This window comes from Protomyctophum parallelum, assembly GCF_964188405.1.
Source record: "Protomyctophum parallelum genome assembly, chromosome: 15".
In the NCBI taxonomy this organism is placed as follows: Eukaryota; Metazoa; Chordata; class Actinopteri; order Myctophiformes; family Myctophidae; genus Protomyctophum; species Protomyctophum parallelum.
The window spans coordinates 8,610,249-8,630,248 of NC_139710.1; the positions used below are offsets into that span (position 1 = coordinate 8,610,249).

General features: G+C 43.9%; 1 protein-coding gene across 1 annotated transcript in view; it reads right to left on the bottom strand.

Annotated features, from left to right (window-relative positions):
- Positions 1–20,000, bottom strand: part of prdm6 (PR domain containing 6) — a 66,172-nt gene that overhangs the window by 33,831 nt on the left and 12,341 nt on the right. Inside the window, 1 exon segment of the mRNA XM_083784089.1 lies at positions 19,669–19,827. Within this exon segment, the coding sequence (XP_083640215.1) occupies positions 19,669–19,827 (159 nt within the window).

A 20,000-nucleotide genomic window follows, 5' to 3' on the forward strand; every position in this document is an offset into this window, starting at 1 on the left:
CAAAAGCCTGACAGAAAAAAAAGAGAGAGGAAAAAAAGCAGCATTAAATTGCTATTTTTATTATAATAACACTCTTTTAAAAAAATTAAGAAAAAATAACAAAATTGCGGAAAATCACCAAGCCCGAGGCTCGGCCCGGCCCGACTAATTAGCATCATTTTTGGGCCCGGCCTGGCCCGAAAACATCGGGCCGGGCTTAGTCGGGCCTGGTCGGGTTCGGGCAGAGTTTGAGAACTTTAGCGTCAACAGCTGTGGTTGAGGGAGGAGAGAGAGTTGTACACTCACGGTTTCCTGCCCAGGAGTTTTTTTTTAACCGGTGATCTTCCAGTCTCAGGTCATCTTCTCTAACCTTTAGGCTACCGGCCTGTTGTAATGACACGACAGCTCCATCGTTCTTTCAGAGTCACTCTCCAGACCCATTTAGCCCTCTGTCCCCCTCCCCTCTCCATCACTCCTCTCCCCTTCCGTATAGCTCCCTCTCTCTACTCCATCTCTCTGCCCTCCTCCTCACCCCTCCTCTCGCCTTCCATACCCCTCCTCTTTTCTCCTCTTAGTCCCTCCCACTTTCATCTCTTCCTCTCCTCTATCTACACCCCCTCGTCACCTCACCTCCCCTCCCCATCTTGAGGAGTAATAATGTGTCTGTTTGAAAAAAACTCCCGACAGCCCATCCATCCATCTGCTGTAGCTGTATTATAGAGGACCGTTCCTTCTCCTCTCCTCCTTCCGCTACTACAGCTACACATCCGTCCATACGTGGATTAATTGGGGCTGTGTTGTGGGTGGTCTGCCCCTTTAAGGCAGAGGGTGATGTATTACATTGCAGGGGGGGGGGGGGTTAATAATAAAGACATGGACAACACTGATTTGTCATATACAAGTCAGAGACTTCTTGGGGCAATTGCTATGTTTACATGGATTGTTTACGTGTATGTATGCTTAGCTAGCCTGTCTGCCTGTCCTTTGCATATCTCGACAACGAGGGATACGAATATGGAAATTCTCGTCTGATATCCATGTTTAAAAATTTTAATAAACAAAGCCGATACTGATACCGGTATTTGGTATTTCCTTTTTGGCGTTATTATTTCCCCAGAAACACAACATAATTGCCTTGATAATATACTGTGTAACACTGAGGGCTGTATTTTGTGTGTCTTAAGTACCAGGTCTTATTACTAGACCTGGAGGCGTGATCAATAGCCATTTGGCTATTCTGAGTGGCCAAAGAGCATTGACCACGCCTCCAGGTCTTAAAGGAGAATTCCATGCTAGAAAACTTTTTTACCTTTCTTACCTTTCTTTGTAGTTGTTACAACCCCACCAAAGAGGTCCAGGTGGGTTTTTTTGTGCAAAAACTCCTTATTGGCTATTTCCCCTACCATAAGCCCTCAATGAATTGCATTGAATTGAATGGGAATTGAATGGGGCTATGGGGTGTTGTGCTAATTCACTTATTTCCATCTAAATAAGTAGTAAAGTGTGCCGCTTGGGATATATACAACAAAATTATAATTTTGAGCGATGGAAATAAGCAAATTAGCACAACACCCCATATCCCCATTCAATTCCCATTCAATTCAATGCAATTAATTTAGGGCTTATGGTAGGGGAAATAGCCAATAAGGAGCTTTTGCACAAAATAACACCTGGACCTCTTTGGTGGGGACGTAGCAACTACAAAGAAAGGTAAGAAAGCCTTTTAGTATGGAATTCTCCTTTAAGTTAAGTAATAAGAACTGGTACGTAGGCCTACTTAGAGTGTCAGCTGGAAAGTCACACACACACCTCAGCTGTGCTGAACTGAAAGTGACTGGAGTCAGTAAAAAATAGCAGATCTACAAGCTCATATCGCGCCACCGAGTGGCGCGATATGAGCTTGTAGGTCTGCTATTTTTGAAAAATCGAAGAGCGACTGACATTTTTTAGAATCTGATCTCAGGTCAGAATGGGTTCATCAGACCCAGTGTTTGTCCGGCGGAAACCTCGTATGAATCTGATCTCAGGTCAGAATGGGTTAATTATTTACTTTTGGCCGATACCGATATGTGGCCACATCCAATCAACGTCACACTGGATGAGTGTTGCTGAGGAGCAACCATAGACTGTAAAAAATATGGACAAAGCGTTCCCCGGGTCTAACATGAACGTAAAATGAAGCCTGTAATGATATGCTAATTCCTGATGTAAGTCGCCATCTTTTGGTACCAGCTGGCCATTGGCTGGCTCCGTTTTGTACCAGCTGGTCATTGGCTGCCCAGACAACGAGGCGGGACTTCCCCCCTTCTTCTCCGTTGGTTTTTATTTTGACTCGAGTGGGAGGAGAAGACTCTTGAGTGGGAGGGGAATCCCGATCATAGACTGTAACGGTAGCCACTCCCCTCAGAACATACGCGACTTTATGGTCATTTTTTTAATTAATGGGACCATAATTTTCCAAAAAGAATATTATGACATTAGAAATGAGACTTTAAACTAGTGACTGGAAGAAGAAAGTATTCATGACCATGTTTATTAAGGTAATACAGTCTAGGTGAAGTTGGGCCAAAATACATGGGCCTCTATGGAGCTATGGGGCTTTTTGGGTCCAGTCCAGCGCCACAACAGGCCATTATATGAACTACCGATTTCAAATGAGGCTTCACGAAATATCTGGCTGACTGCCCCCCTGGGAGCAACACGTACCCCTGTCCCACATGCTCTCTTCCAGGGTCACACAAATCACAAGAAGGAACGTAAACATACATCATAATGGTAATGTGGTGATTATAAATAATAAAAAATAACAAAATTACAACTCTAGACCCAAGGATCACACAGTGCAAGCCAGGCTACATAAAAAGCCAGCCAATACTAGACATATGCTGCATATAATACATTATATTCAGTTGATCAGTTCATAGTTGCGATTTAATTACCTCAAGGACATTATAAAGGCCCCGACATTACTAATACACTGAGACCTGCACTGGGTATTGTTGAATGTTTCCATTATCTTGGTCCAATTAAGGAAGGCCAGACCCAAATTTCTCCCAAGATAATTTGCAGAGAATTGCAGACACCTCCAAGCTTTTTCTGTGTCAAGGGAAACAATCATTTCTGATTTCTGATGCAGAATACATCATATTTAAAAAAAAAACGTCTCATGTTGTTAAAGATTGTCGAACAGAAATAATACAAACAATGTGAGAGGGCCTTGATAAGTATTTTATAATTACAGCAGAGACGGCTAATTGGTTTGAAAGAGCTACAGCCCAGTTTATTTTCCTTGTTTTATGTTTTGATAAGAATGGGTGTAACTGCCCAGGCCGTGGCGTAACGGTCTGGGCACCGGACTGGTAATCCAGTCGCAGTGTGCCGCGGGTTCGACTCCCGAACCCGACACGGCCTTTACTGCATGTCATCCCCCCATCTCTCTCCCGTTTCCTGTCAGCCTACTGTCTGTCCCTTAAAAAATCAATAAAAGGCGTAAGCCGCAAAAAAATATCTTAAAAAAAAAAAGAATGGGTGTAACTTCAGAAAGATATTGGGGCAGAGTTCGATTATTTGAGTTGTAAGAGGTTCTTTTCACAGTATACCTGTTCTTTGCTATTTGTATTTGTCTAGCATGTTAAAGTTAAATTAATGTATATGAAATCTGGATTGTAATTTTCTGTATGTCTCTGTTAGCCTCCCCCAACACAAGGCTGCCAAGGCACAGCTTGTTTACACACACATTTGCACTCAAAGGACCATAATGGCAATAAGCTCTCAAATGGTTATGCATGTTTTGTTAATAAAACATTTACATCTATAAATCAATCAAAACCTCCCAGTGCCACTGGAGAGCATTTCGGGGGCCAATGTAGTTGAAAACACCAAGTTTAAATATGCAACTACCCTGACTTCAACATTAACAAGTGCATATGGTGGTCGCTTCCCACATCCCAGTGTGACATAATTTCTTATTGTATAATCTCTTATGACAATATCAATATCACACTAAGGCATCTGTCACAATAATAACATCCATGTAGTAGTTCTTATTTAAAAAGTACTCGACAAAAAGGATATACAACAATGAATAGTGAAATATATAAAAAGTGATGCTTTTGGTTGTTTACGAAGAGTATAGCTACTTTCAATTTGAACATACATTATTTAAGCTTCTGTTTACATCAACTAGACTGCATCATGATTGCATAGGGCAGCTGCTTTAATAATGTGCCTAGACACACATGTATACGTATAAGTATTGTAAAATCTTCAGCCTTCAAGAACATAACTATGGCAGTGAGTTATAGGTTAAGTTGTGGTTAGGGTTATAGTCATATTTTTTACCAAGGAATTATGACCAGTTCCGGCTTCGCAGCTTCGCATAAAAGTAACAGCCATGTTTGAAATGTTTCAAACAAAAGCTCGGCAGCAAATCATTAGCCTCTTATCCACAGGCAAGGCTGGGTGTTATACACTATACACAGCTGATTTACTCCTGCTAAAAAGCCTTATAACTCTCCCTGCCAGTGTCTCAACCAGGGAAATAGGCTCTGCGGTGTAAAAATAGTACAGCTGTATAATCCATTCTGACCTGAGATCAGATTCTAAAAATGTCAGTCGCTCTTCTATTTTTCAAAAATAGCAGACCTACAAGCTCGTATCGCGCCACTCGGTGGCGCGATATGAGCTTGTAGATCTGCTATTTTTCAATAGCTAAAGCATAACATGATGCCGACACCAAAATGGGTGCCCGGTCAGAATGGGATAACAGTGGAAGGTACGAACAGCCATTCATAAAACACATGCCTTCATTAAGAGGTACAGAAGGTCGAAATATCACACATGTTGCTGGAATCCAAATCTCCAAGGTGATTTCTCATTGAGTGTGTGTTACGCTCACTCTTCCACTGTATCTCGGCCAAAGGAGTGATCTCAGAGAGGGTAGTATAGCATTGGAATATATTGTATACAGTCAAAGCCTGGGGTGTTAATTTAACTCACATCTTTATACGGTAAGTTAACCACAACAAGCTTGTAGACCGGCAACCTTCGTAGAAGAGATTTGGTATAGAGGGGGGGAAAAAGAAGAGAGTTCACAGGTGCATTGTGAGCTTGAAGATTGGCTATTCATCATGCAACGAAGCATATAGGGCTCAAGGTGAAACAAAATGGGGGAAAAACACAGCAGCCGCAGCAATGCAAGCTTCCATCCTGGAAAATTATTAAGCAATAAGTGGTTTGAAATAGGCGACCCCATCCAACACCCGCCGCAATTTGTCCCTCTCTCTCGGCACGCAGCATTAATCTATCCCTCCGTCCATCCATGACCCGCCGTGCTCATGTCATCAACGTGGTAATGGTGTGTGACTGCATCGAGGGGATGTAGAGTGACACAGTGACCTAAGTCGATAGGACTCTCCTCTCCAGTCCACACAGACAACGCGCCATCAATACTTGAAATGATGAAGACAATAATCAGGGAGATTGTATTTATAAAGCTATGCATGCAAGCATTTAATGGCCTGGCAAGGGCTCTCTCCGTCTATATCTATACATATATGTCTGTATCTTCATCTCTTTTCGTCCTGCAGTCGTTTTTTTGAGTGTCTTTTGTTTTCGGCATCTGTCTTTCTTGTTCTTTCACTCTGTTTTTCTTCTTGAAACAAGTTTGTAGTAGAAATGAGTCAGTGCTTGCGTTACACTGATATTGGTGATATACAGTATGGCATTTTGTTGTGCTTACTTCCTTACTGACAAATATACCTGTATAGTAACATGAATACAGAAATCACTTTCCAAAGAAATTATACCAGAATCCACTCTGATGGCTTTCGTTTACAAGCAAAAGGTGTGATTTTGACAACATCATTTGGATTTATATCATGCCCAGACAACTATAGAACCCAAGGTTCTACCTACATGGAACAATGCTCAAATATCCATGTATTTCACTCTTCTCTTCCTCTGTTTCATTCAATCTCCCTCTCTCTTCTCTTCATCCACTCTCCCCGTCTTTTCTCAATTTCACCTCTCACCGTCCGTCACTCATCCCTTTTGTAACCTATTTCCCCATACTCTCTCATCCTTCCTCCCCTTGCCCCCTCTCTCTCTCTCTCTCCCTCTCTCTAAGTGCTGCTTGTTTGGAGTGCAGAGGGAGTGTGTGTGCGTGTGCGTGTGTGTGTGCGTGTGCGTGTGCGTGTGCGTGTGCGTGTGCGTGTGCGTGTGCGTGTGCGTGTGCTGTGCTGTGCTGTACTGTACTGTATCTGAGCTCTACGCACTGAAGACCAAAGCGTCAAAGACCGTGAAATGTTACAGCTCTGTTGTTTAAAGCTTTTGTTACTCTCAGCCGTTCATCACTGACATGCAGTTAAACAAATCACTGTGTGTTTAAGAGCCTCCCGGGTTGCTGGTTGTCCTATTTTACACTCTGCAGGCAGTACTTCTCAAGCACTGGTTCGTGACCTGAAGACAGGTCACTGGAATTTAGGAATTGGGTCACTAAGGTGACTCTGGAGAGTATCTGACCAGACCAACAAACAATTCTCTGGAATATAACAGCTGAACACTATCTAGGCTAGCAAGAGTAGACATTAATGTGAGCTTTGCTGACCAGCATTACCACTAGTACTGTAGGTCAGTAGGTTAGAAGTAAATATAAGGTAGGCTGTTTGGTGTTTTAAAAAATCACACCTGTGTGAACTGAGTGGTGCAACACTGTCAGAACAGGCCAGCTTATGGAGTTCTGTGTCAGGCATGCCCAAATATGGAGTGTTGTGAGGTCAGAACAGGCCAGGTCAATATAATATATGGACTCTGCGCAAGGGCCCGGTCCAGAGCCTGGGCAGAGGCCTTTTTGGGGCGGTTCTGGACAACTGTGCGTCCGTCCGACCGACCGACTCGACACCGGGCACTGCATTCCCTGTTGTGGTGTGGAACGCGTGTGTCGAATTTGAAGTCGGTGCGGAGTTCTCGAGTTACGCGGTTTACAGACGCACGCACAGAGACTAGATACATTTTAGGAATTTAGCTGATGACTTTAGGCAATGACCACACAGGTGACTCTTCACATTGTGCTTCTGTGGCTCTTGATGAATAGCTGTTTCCTATAAGGACTAGGAGTTAGGTGTGAACTTATCTTTGTTAATACTTACTTCTGTTATAATGTCTTTTGTTTAGTGTTTGTGAAGCACATTAGATTGCCTTGTTGTTGTTGAAATGTGCATGCTATACAAATAAACTTGCATTTCCATTTTCCAGGGGGATATGGGACTATAACAGACATGGATCAAAGTTGTGATCCCTCGGTAATACGTCTTTCTAACCACTAGACCACCTTGCTGCTCTAGTCAATACATTACAGCTGGGAAACGGAGAAAAGAGAAGAAAATGAAGATGTCTGCACACACCCAGTACTCTAATGAATGTGTGTACTGTGTAGTACTGCCTTACAAAGGCAACCGGGCCAGCAGTAAGTACTATTTGTGATTTAAATGTCAAAGCTCTTGACTAGGGTTTAGATTTCATATCAACGGATATTATAGCCATAAATACTACTAAACGATATACAATCCCCTTCTGTACCAACAAAACGTTTGGTGGGACAGGAGACAAATTTAGAAGTAATTTTTTGGTGCTCTTTGGCTGTGTAAGGGCAGCAGAGTCCTCTCACATTTCATAGCTAAACCCCAGCAGCTGGCTTCTTGCTGGACGCTGTCCTGTCAAAGACATTTTCACCGACTCTGTTTATCGAAACCATCGCTTCGAATTCCATGCGGAAGATGAACAGCCAAAATATAACATGTTGTTTATTTCAGCTGCTAGAAAATGTGGCTAACAGCGGTGTCAGGGTTACGGGTGCAATTCCCCTGCACTTGGTCTGTCAAATCTCTATGCCTGTACAACAAACGCACAACATTCGCCTTGGGGACTTCGGAGGAGAATTATTTATCGACAACACATGGATGGAAGTGATGGTTCGATGGTATAAAAGGAAATTAAATCTCATTGCCTTTGAGAGTCCGCCGTGCTGTCGAAGCCCAAGCAGAAACTGATGTCCACTGTCACAGTGGACGGCACTTGAAGTTACTCTAACTTAAACATTTGCTTTTTGTCACTGTGGCAAATAGTCAAGCAGATGTTTATTGGCATGAAAAACATGAAGGACGAGCTGCAGATCTATCAAGCTCACAGCGCATCAGAAACGGATGAGTTTGTGAGCTTGTATAGAAGTTTTACGTTTAGTTGAGGATCAATTGTAATATTTAACTAAATTCTCTATCGATTATCCCTCCGAAATGCTCTTAGTCAAGTTCTATTCCAAACGAAGCAGAAAAAGATGTGGTACTTATTATAATTTGTTTACTTTGGTTACCTATAGCAAAGGGCATCACTGTTGGCCTATTAGGGGCATCAGGGTTAAAAGAGACAGGGACGTCTCTCATGCAATGCAAGTACAGCACAGTAGAAGAAAATAATTGAGTTACTACACACGGCATCAATCACAAGTGTTTGATCACTGGACTGTCTAGTAATAACCTATACATTTAACTCCAACACCATCCTGAAAGCAACATACAGTGTCAACATTTCTGTTGAAAGTATTGGAGCCTGGGTAACAAAGAGAGACAACGCACAAGAGAAAGGAAGAAAAAAGGAAAGAGAGAAATGGAGAGTGAAGGAAACGTACACAAGAGTGAGAGGAGGAAAGGGAAAGAGGGCGTGTGTGTGTGTGTGTGTGTGTGTGTGTGTGTGTGTGTGTGTGTGTGTGTGTGTGTGTGTGTGTGTGTGTGTGTGTGTGTGTGTGTGTGTGAGAGAGAGAGAGACAGCTAGAGAGAGAGAGAGAGAGAGAGAAGGAAAGGATCGGGCTAATCTGTCTACGCTTGTAAGATTTACAAGGAGCAGAGGGTTGTGGAGGTAAGAGGAGGGATTACTGACACTCAAGCACACGTGTGCGCGCGCACACGCACACACACACACACACACACACACACACACACACACACACACACACACACACACACACACACACACACACACGCCAGTGTGTATCAGTCTAAGAGGGAGGATTAAACCACTCTTTCAGTCATTGATCTCTGTCACTGTTAGTCCTTCACTTACTGCTCTATCACCGTGTGTCTACACACTCACACACTCACACACACACACTCACACACACACACACACACACACACACACACACACACACACACACACACACCCACCCACACACACACACACGCACACACACACACACACACACACACCAAATGGTGCTATATATCAATTTCATTATGGAGCAAGATGACTATAGTGTTTGAGTTCGTTTCACGTTTGGATCCGACTTCAAATGAATGTTGGTACTCTGGTTGGCCTCGTGGTTACACACGCTGTCCTGTGTGACGTCCCACATTTAAATCCCCATAACAGAGGAATCTGAATCTGTCTTTCACACAGCACCATGCTTCCTGCTTCATGAAATCATTGATTGATTGATTGATTGATTTTAATCGTAATATAAAAAGAAACATAGCCTATACTCTCTCCCCCATGCCTTCGGCCTTGGTGGAGAGACAGTAACTTGTCTGGTGTATTAGTTTGTGTCTTGCCTCAAGGCATATTGAGCTTCGCTGTTGCACGACACGTGGTTTACAAATAAAAAACTAAGTCCAAGGCAGATGATGTGGTAATATATGTTTAAATCTGGCGGTCTGAATGTTACATCCATAATTTGCTCTAGATAATAACATGCACTTAATGGATAAGATCTAGTCTAGCCTGCCAATATAGGTCGGACTTGTTACTCGTGCGTGCGCTTGCATGTGCGTGAGTGTGTGCGGGCGTGCGTCTATAGGATCGTGTAGAATGGAATGTGAATGATGTATCAGTTGAAAACACTTAGCTGGTGCTTCTACCACCACTGGCATCTAAATGGGAAAGTGTGTGTGATGAGCGTGCGTATACGTGTGAGTGAGCACTGAGCGTGTGTGTGTGTGTGTGTGTGTGTGTGTGTGTGTGTGTGTGTGTGTGTGTGTGTGTGTGTGTGTGTGTGTGTGTGTGCGTGTATGCACGTGAGCGCACTGGAACATTCAGTTGTGTGTGAGTGTGTGTGAGCTGTGTCTGTCACAGTGCGAGTGATGTGTGTGTCAATAATGTCACTAATGCAGGATGGGTTTATCTGCTTCAGAGGTGTTACGGCACACACACACACACACACACACACACACACACACACACACACACTGAACTCAGACAACGGTTAGTCTGGAGGACATTAAACACTGTCATCTCTACAGCAGTGGGTCTCAGAATGGCGCCCGGGGGCCATCAGAGGTCCTTGAGGGGGTACCAAGGGGTCCCATCAGAGGTCCTAGAGGGGGTACCAAGGGGTCCCATCAGAGGTCCTTGAGGGGGTACCAAGGGGTCCCATCAGAGGTCCTTGAGGGGGTACCAAGGGGTCCCATCAGAGGTCCTAGAGGGGGTACCAAGGGGTCCCGGGGACCATCAGAGGTCCTTGAGGGGGTACCAAGGGGTCCCATCAGAGGTCCTTGAGGGGGTACCAAGGGGTCCCATCAGAGGTCCTTGAGGGGGTACCAAGGGGTCCCATCAGAGGTCCTTGAGGGGGTACCAAGGGGTCCCATCAGAGGTCCTTGAGGGGGTACCAAGGGGCCCCATCAGAGGTCCTATAGGGTACCAAGGGGTCCCGGGGACCATCAGAGGTCCTTGAGGGGGTACCAAGGGGTCCCATCAGAGGTCCTTGAGGGGGTACCAAGGGATCCCATCAGAGGTCCTTGAGGGGGTACCAAGGGGTCCTTGAGGGGGTACCAAGGGGTCCCCAGCTAAATGTGGTAATATAGCATAGACATCTGTTACAGTCTGTTGCTCTGTCTGCGAAGAGGTCAAATAAAACCATATAAAAAGGACATTTACTGTGTGCTGGCTGTTTTCTCAGGTTCAACAGATTGCAATACAACAAGTCCTGACCAGGAGATATTACTGGGAACATAGATTGTAGTTTCTTACGCCACTTTTTATACTTAGTGATGTAAATCCAGTGTTCATTAAACTCTGAGAAAAAAAACATAAGGGTCCATTTCTACACTCTGAGATTTTAATTAACATGCAGGATTTTGCAGTTATTCTTCATTTATTTTTTCTCTTCAGAACAAAGCATTCTAATCTACACAGTTTTAGTGGACATTTCTCTCTCGGATTCAGTTACACGGAAGGCTGGGATGGAATTTAAGCCTGCGCGCACTAACAGACCGTCGACGTCAGAAATACCTCTCAGATCTCTGTCAGTCTCCTCTTCTCTGTTCTGCCTCTATACGCCCACAGTCTTCAGCCCAAATCCCTGTAAAACTGTTGCTGAGAGACAATCAATGTTAGCCAGGATCGTCTACAGCTAATCAATGGAGAGACACTAATTCTACGGCTATCTGGTCTCTTCATCTACCTCCCTCCTCCTCCTCCTCCTCCTCCTCCTCCTCCTCATCCCCCCTTCATCTTCCGTGCCACTCTCACTATCCCCGTAAATAGGTAGCCATGTTAAATTGTTGGATATTAGTGTGAGGCAACCTAAATTTAGTCCACTAATTGTATCTGTGCATAAATGTAGTTGTATTTCTTATTAGTGGCTGGTTGTAAATGTTACTGCGCTATACACAATAGGACCTCAAGGGTATTCTATTATTGAACTTTGCTGGATGAGAATGTCTGCTTATAAATGCCAAAAAAATGTCCACATCATATGTGGTGTTTAATGATGATCACTCAGAACGTAGCGAAGCAGAACAATGCAAACATATCTGTCATCAGGCACAACTGAGTCTCAGCCTCTCTCACCGTCCAAGTCACAGTGTGGTATGTGGAACTTCACTAAATGTTTCAATTTGTTTAACCCATTCTGACCTGAGATCAGATTCATACGAGGTTTTCCGCCGGACACACACTGGTCTGATGAACCCATTCTTCGATTTAAAAAAAAATGGCAGACCTACAAGCTCGTATCGCGCCACTCGGTGGCGCGATATGAGCTTGTAGATCTACTATTTTTCAATAGCTAAAGCACGACGTGACGCCGACACCAAAATGGGTGCCCGTTCAGAATGGGTTAAAAGCTAGCGGGCTCCGAGGAGTCCATTTTTCAGCCGTAGGCCTCATAAACCCCGCAGCCTATAACCCTGCCCAACACCAACAGTCTGGCCCTCTTAAACACACACAGCCGTTTTTAAAAGAAAAGAAGCGTTTCACATCTTTGACTGCCTGCCCCCCCCCCCCCCCCCGCCCCCCCTCCCCTGTATAGCAGTCTGTTTTCAGCGGTGGCATTTCAACGGGGCTGCTGCATAAATCAAGAAGCGTAATAATCATTATTAAAAGAGCAATATTTACATGGCTGAACCCCGATGCACCTCCTGATCAGCTCAGAGGTTCTGCTGTCGCGGAGAGCAGGGCCGCTGCTTTCTCACACAACAACCGTCACAGAGTAGTAGAGGGCGCTTGTGAAATACTCAGCCATGCATGCACGCGCGCACACGCACACACACACACACACACAACATGGTGACAAAATGATGAAGTCTTTTCTTCTGAGCTGGTGAGAGTCCAGGACCTTAAAAATATCACCTGCCTCACAGCATCATGTTTTACTCCAAAGGCTAAATAATACTTACACTGGACACATGCCCCTCTGTGTTGATGTGTGTGTGTGTGTGTGTGTGTGTGTGTGTGTGTGTGTGTGTGTGTGTGTGTGTGTGTGTGTGTGTGTGTGTGCGTGCGTGCGTGCGTGCGTGCGTGCGTGCGTGCGTGCGTGCGTGCGTGCGTGCGTGCGTGCGTGCGTGCGTGCGTGCGTGCGTGCGGACAGGACTGTACAGTATTATTATTGTAAGTCAGTGACTAGAACACCCACTGGTATGGGCACCAGTGATGTCATGCTGCTAAACTGTACTTTCTCAGACACACACACACACACACACACACACACACACACACACACACACACACACATACACAATACCTTTGAACCCAGACAGGAATCCTTTTTTTAATAGTTTGACTTTACAGCATCACTCTGCTTTATAGGACAGGAAGGCTGGCTACAGACAGGGAGGGTTTGAGAAAGAGAGGGTGGCATGGGCATGTCTCAGCGATGGAAGAAGTACTCACATGTTTTACTTTAGTAAAAGTAGAAATACGGCAATGTAGATATATTCTGTTACAAGTAGAAGCCCCATATTCAAAATGCAATTGAGTAAAAGCGCAAAAGTACTGGCATCAAAATATATACATAAAGTACCTAAAGTAAAAGTACTAATTGTGCAGAATGTACCCATTTCAGAGGTTCAAAATGTATACAAATATTTTTAAAAATAGCCATGCAATCTACAAGCTCACAACGTGGCGCATCGTGACACATTGTGATCCTGTATAGATCCGCCATTTTCAAATGGCCCAAAAGATATAGAGAGCTGAAGTGGTGCGTGCGTTTCGAGGCTATTTGGACAACGCGCGAGAGGCGACGGCGAGACACAGAAAGGTGGAGGGTTGCCGTGTGACACAGTGAGTGTCAAACTTGTTTCATGGCGCAGTGCAGTGAGATCACCCGCTGCCGAGCCCCCCCCCAGAGCACGCACCCCCGAGCCCCCCCACAGAGCACGCACCCGCCGAGCCCCCCCACAGAGCACGCACCCCCGAGCCCCCCCACAGAGCACGCACCCGCCGAGCCCCCCCACAGAGCACGCACCCGCCGAGCCCCCCCAACAGACATCACAGTGAAGCAACAAATCACTCAGTGTATCGCTGCACTCAAAACACACTGATCAAACATGCAACTGTATTATCATAGCACTAGAAAAAGAGCTGCGCACATACACACACACTTATTGTGCCGTATTATTACAACCACTGAACATGGGGGACCCCTGAAGGTTTTCTCCTGGAAAAATCAAGTTATTCTTCCTCCGTTCTAGAACCCTTTGGCGGTCACCGCGCCAACGTGGTGATGTCATATAAAGGGCCATTCCACCGTTCCGTTCCAGCAGAACATTCCTCTGACAGCGAGAGAGAGAGCGCGAGAGAGAGAGAGAGAGAGGAAAAAACGCTGTTTAACCTGGAAGTGCACAGCATAAAAACTGACACAGAAAGTCACCCAATCATTATGTTATTATTAGATACGAAATACCTAAAGGTCCCTGGAGAAATACTGAATAGAAACAATATTTGCTAGAGAGGAAAAGAGATGTGGGATCCTGGTGGGCTGGTGAGGTAAGGTTGGAACCTAGTACGTATACCACAATGAGTTTTGAACCCAACACGTAATAATAATAAAGGTCACCCGCCTCCCTCTGTCTTTTTATCATCATCCCCACCTCTTTCTACTATGTGATGTAATATTGAAGAAATTAAAAAATATTCTCCACAAAAGAACATATAGGAACCACGATCATAGATCGGTTTCTATCATATACGTTAGAACATGAATTTAATCTGCTTTCTAGAACTCTTGACTACAAGTCAGTAATTCTTCAGGAATACTGCAGGAATAATAGTCTGGAATGCAAGACAGACAAACTGGACAACCTGAAGACTGACTGAGGCCCTGGCCCCTGTGCTGAAATAGACTAGTAAACTAGACTAAATTCAGCCTTTCCATAAAAGTGTCTTAAAGAACTATCGTGACAATGAAGTGTACATACAAGAAACACACAGAGGATAATATTAGTTTTTCAGTGCATTCACGATAATACAAGATTTTGAATTGGATGTCCAAGAAAAGGACTTTCCCCTTTACAACATTCCCATGTGCCTCATCAATGTCTCACAGTAACAAAATATTTGGAGACAAATTGAGCAAAGTTGAGGATTTTTGAAGGTCTGCACTTTTCTCTGTTGTTGTTTTTCTTGATTCCAGGCTATCCTCCTCAGCCAGGGAAAACTCCTAGAGAGCCCAGAAGAGAGGTCACATCAGTAACCTCAGAATACTGAGCTGTTTTTACTATGCATTCTTCTCAATCACCATATGTGAATGAAATAATAACACCAATCCGAGGACATTTGGTGAGGGAGGAAAACAAACAAGATTGTCTGTTTATTCCTGTCACTTCCATGTCTACTCAGACAGCTCTTTACTGTCTTAGGACAAGAGAGACAAGGAATCTGTTTGTGTCAGTTATGAGGGTTTAGGCCATGATAATTCAACATCTGCCTTGTCTGACACAGTCTACTTATTGTTCACCTAATGCATCATAAATGTAGTCTTCATCCAAGTTGCTGCTGTGTCCTCACGATGTACTGTCCCATTCAGTATTGAGCATCCGGTATTATCCGGCTAATATGGTGAACAATAAAAGTAGAATCACTTTGTCTCTCTCCATGGACCCATTATGATCCTTGGCTCCATTGACCATTTAAGTCCTATAGGCCTATACTATACTGTAGTCAGTGTAGTGTATACATAGTGAATAGTGTAGTCTGTGTAGTGTAGTAAATCTACAAAGCATAGTATCGGAACGTGTTGTGAGCTTGTGGAGCGGCTATTTTCACTATTTGGGGGAAATGTTGCCTGTAATTACATGCCCAAAGTAGGGATGTCAGGTTGAAAGTAGATAAAACCCACTGAACTATAAAACTATTTGCTGATCTCGGATGTTTCAACTATGTTCCTCAACCTCTAAAAAATAATCCACGGCGTGCATCAGTATTGTTTTGCAGTACTGTATTGTTCTTCTGTTTGACGCTGATATAAATTGTTCCGTTTAAAGTTGTACAGTCACACAATTTTGAAGACAGGAGTTTTCATATGAATAAAAATTATACAAATTATAATAAGACAACTTACTCAAGGGGGTTCACACTGTATAAATTAGAAATACAATGGTATGCCTCTACAGAAATCAGCTGAATGATTCTCTCCAAAGGCTCCCAGTCAACCAGCAGTGGAACCATTCTGCTTGATCAATTTGTCCGGCTATAAAATACAGCAGTCCTACAAATCCTCTTTTATTCTAGCCCAGACATATAGGCAAGTGTCTTAATTAAAACTGGCCCTTCCAAGACACCATAGACAACATGACACTATCTCCTGATTGGCTATAGAACACACATCTCTTCCTGTTTTGGTGGGTATCAATAAGGGAGTTTAACAGCCGGTGAGTTTTAATGGGATTTGTGCGGAAGGGTCCTTTATCAATAGGCCTAATGACCGGTTTACTTTAGTTAGCTGAAGCCTGACGGCAACCTCTATGAGCCGATGGTAAGGAGAGATGTATTGGATTAACCTTTCTCCAGGGCAGGGGTTCCAAACATTGGCTCCAGACCCAGCATGGGCTGCGGCGCTGGTTTCTGATGCGTCTGAAGCATTGGGGAGCATACCACTGAACCGGCGTCCCATGGTGAGGCTGAATTTAGTCAATATGGGTGCTGGGCTGAAAAGGTTTAGGAATGCCTGAAACAGGGGGTTTCTTATTGATAGAACAAAACAGAAAGAACCAAGCTGAACCAACTGCCCTCCTAGCGCCTCTCCGCTCTCTTCAACATATCCTATTCAATCCCCTTTTGCCACCTCTCCTTGTCAACCTCCCATATTTCCTATCGACTCCTCTTTTTCCTTCCCCTCTCCTCTGTGTGTGTGTGTGTGTGTGTGTGTGTGTGTGTGTGTGTGTGTGTGTGTGTGTGTGTGTGTGTGTGTGTGTGTGTGTGTGTGTGTGTGTGTGTGTGTGTGTGTGTGTGTGTGTGTGTGTGTGTGTGTGTGTGTGTGTCCACCTCACATTAGTCCCTCTCCTCTCTTATGCACTCTGCGCTATTTATCCCTGCCAGGTCGGAACTGCCGAAGGCGAAGATTCTGTTTTCGATTCTGTGGGTCTGTCTGTCTGTCTGTCTGTCTGTCTGTCTGTGACCATGCTATACTGTAATCTCGAGCACCGCTGGATCGATCGCTGTGAATCTTTGCATGCACACTCCCACTAGGGAGTCTAATCATACTCATGGTGGCGCTATAACTCCCACTAGGGAGTCTAATCATACTCATGGTGGCGCTATAATCTATAACAGGCAGATTTTTTTTTGCATAACACCGTTTTTACTACTACTTTGTCCATCCCTCACACAAATTGGTACACATTATCTCTGTAGTCATGTGATCATGACGTATCTGTTGGATTTTTCATATTCCATTAAGATTTTGCACAAATTGCCACAAATCATTACCATTATTCTGATTGGCGTCAAACTTTTCACCCTCACTCCCTCCCTCTTGTGTCTGTTCCATTTCATAGGATTTTACTTGTTTCCTGGCTGTAGTAAGTCTTTCTCCATCTCCCTTTCTCACAGATAGACAAAAATGCACACATGCCTGCAAGTGCTGTCAGTAATATGAAGTATTTCAGTCAAATCCTGATTCAAAGTGGCACGTGTTTAGTAACTCTATACGGAAAAGCGCTTTTCAACTGATTGTGGGCCAGGGACCACTATCCTGAGCTGGGGACCACTGTTGCGTCAGGTGGGGATATGGGTTAAGCTTAGGGTTGTCTTGAGTTCTCCAGAGTGTCTTTATAGTGGCTATACTGCATTGTTGGGCAGTTACAGGTTCTCATATCATTTCCTGGCTCTAAACTTGCCCTGTACTTATTATTCAGGCATGCCAGTGTGGAAAGAAACACTGCCGCATAGACACATAGTTGCAAAGGATTTCAAAACAAATCTCTATCTTCATTGCTTCATTGGGCATGCTGAAAAAGAGCACTCGTGCTCAGCATACCTACCCTGGGTAAATAACGTTTTTACAACTCATCCAGAACTTCACAAGAGCTGATCCTCTTGAAGTAAATGGTAAATGGTGCATTTATATAGCGCCTTTATCCAAGGCGCTTTACATAGATTGTGCATTACATTCACCCATTCACACACACATTCATACACCGATTGCGGCGGAAGCCATGCAAGGTACCAACCAGCACATCGGGAGCAATTTGGGGTTCAGTGTCTTGCCCAAGGACACTTCGACATGTAGACAGGAGGAGCCGGGATTCGAACCGCCGACCCATGGATCATTGGACGACCTGCTCTACCTCCTGAGCCACAGCCGCTACTTTTGGAATTGAAGACAAGCCTCCACAAAATGACTATACTGATAATGATAATATAGTCTTTAATTCCACTGTCCCCATATCATACAAATTGACAAAAGACCAAAAGACCAAAAGATTGTGGTCAATATTTCCTCCAAATTAAATGAAAGAAGTAATGACAAAAATAAAATATATATATATCTTTATTTCCTACACTTACTGAATGCATGGTCATGGATCACAGTTCAGAGACCACTAGTTGAAAATCCCAGTATAGTAGTAGTAGTAGGCCTAATAAAATAATAATAATAATAATAATAATAATAATAATAATAATAATAATAATAATAATAATAATAATAATAATAATAATAATAATAATAATAATAATAATAATAATAATAATAATTGGCAAAGCCTTGAACAAACTCGCAAGATAGCTCCATTAGTTTAATGTAGTGCAAAGTTTGAAGGCAAGGTACCAGCCTGCTCAAATCGCACACGCACAGACATTGCTTAATGAAATCCTTATCCATTGGTTCATACACAATGGTAATCTATGGAGGCAAAGTGAGCTCAATTATGAATTGAAAACATGCCACGTGAATAAATTGCGACATGGTTGGTTCAGTTTGAATTGGACTCAAAAGACATTTAGTGACTATAGACACAACCTTTGACATTGTTTCATTGTTTTGACACACATTTTGACCTCTATTAACCAAGCAGGAAAGCTCTATTATTGGTGGTGAGAATATCAGCACTTTCGGAGGACACAAGGGATAAATAAATAAATACCTCTAAGGTAAGATGTATGTAAAAAATTAAAACATACAAAAACGGCACAGATGAGAACGCTCTGCATGGGACCTGATCCCAGGCCAGGAAGAGACACACATGCGGATCAGAAGAGATGGGGGTCTTAACCGCAACGTCATCTGTTGGCACACTAATTTATTGTTCCCACAACGGATCTCTAGTGTTTTGGAAATGAACTCTCTCCAAGTGTTCAAAATCAATCAGAAGCCCTTCAATGATCAGTCATGTTGGACTTGGCCCATGCCCTGAATGACCCCCATCACACACACACACACACACACACACACACACACAGTCACACACCCTGCGGGGTGCTGTGGTTAGAGAAGAGAGACTGATATCCAGGCAGCCAACGACAGACTGACCTTTACCAGAATGGCCTCCTGGGAGTCATCTATCTATCTATCTATCTGACTGACTCCGTCCGTCCCTCTGTCCCCCTCTCTGTCCCCCTCTCTGTCTCGTCTGTACCCCCTGTCTGTCTGTCTGTCTGTCTGTCTGTCTGTCTGTCTGTCTGTCTGTCTGTCTGTACCCCCTCCCTCCCTGTCCGTCTGTCTGTGTCCGTCCGTCCGTCCGTCCGTCCCTATCGCGCCTTCCGTCTGAGAGAAGACACAAACTCTCCTATAGCAGCTAATGTTAAAGTAGCTGTATGCATGTAACTGACCACTGACTTTCTCCTCCAAATGTGTGGAAACAGGCTGATCAATGAACACAACACAGTTACACACACACACACACACACACACACACACACACACACACACACACACACGTATGATAGCATCACATACTAATAGAATAAGAATGCCCTTACCTCCCAGAGATGTCGAGTATTCCTGACAACTCCAGACTGGAGTTTGTCCAGGAACAGAGGGACTCCCTGGAATGGACCGATCCACGTTCCTTGGGGGATTCTCTGGGCCGCACAGATCCCATAACCCAGGCCCGGTACTGTACTGGTACACAAACACACCTGCACAACCAAGGGGCAAATGCCAAAACAAATCAAAATCAATAAAACTATTGTTTAAAGGGATTGTGACATTAAAAAAAAGGTTTTGGAATTGTTCTTTTAGGTTTTCTAATCTCAATTGCACCCAAAAAACATGAACTTTTAACATTCAGTAGATTTTCTGTGATCTGGGG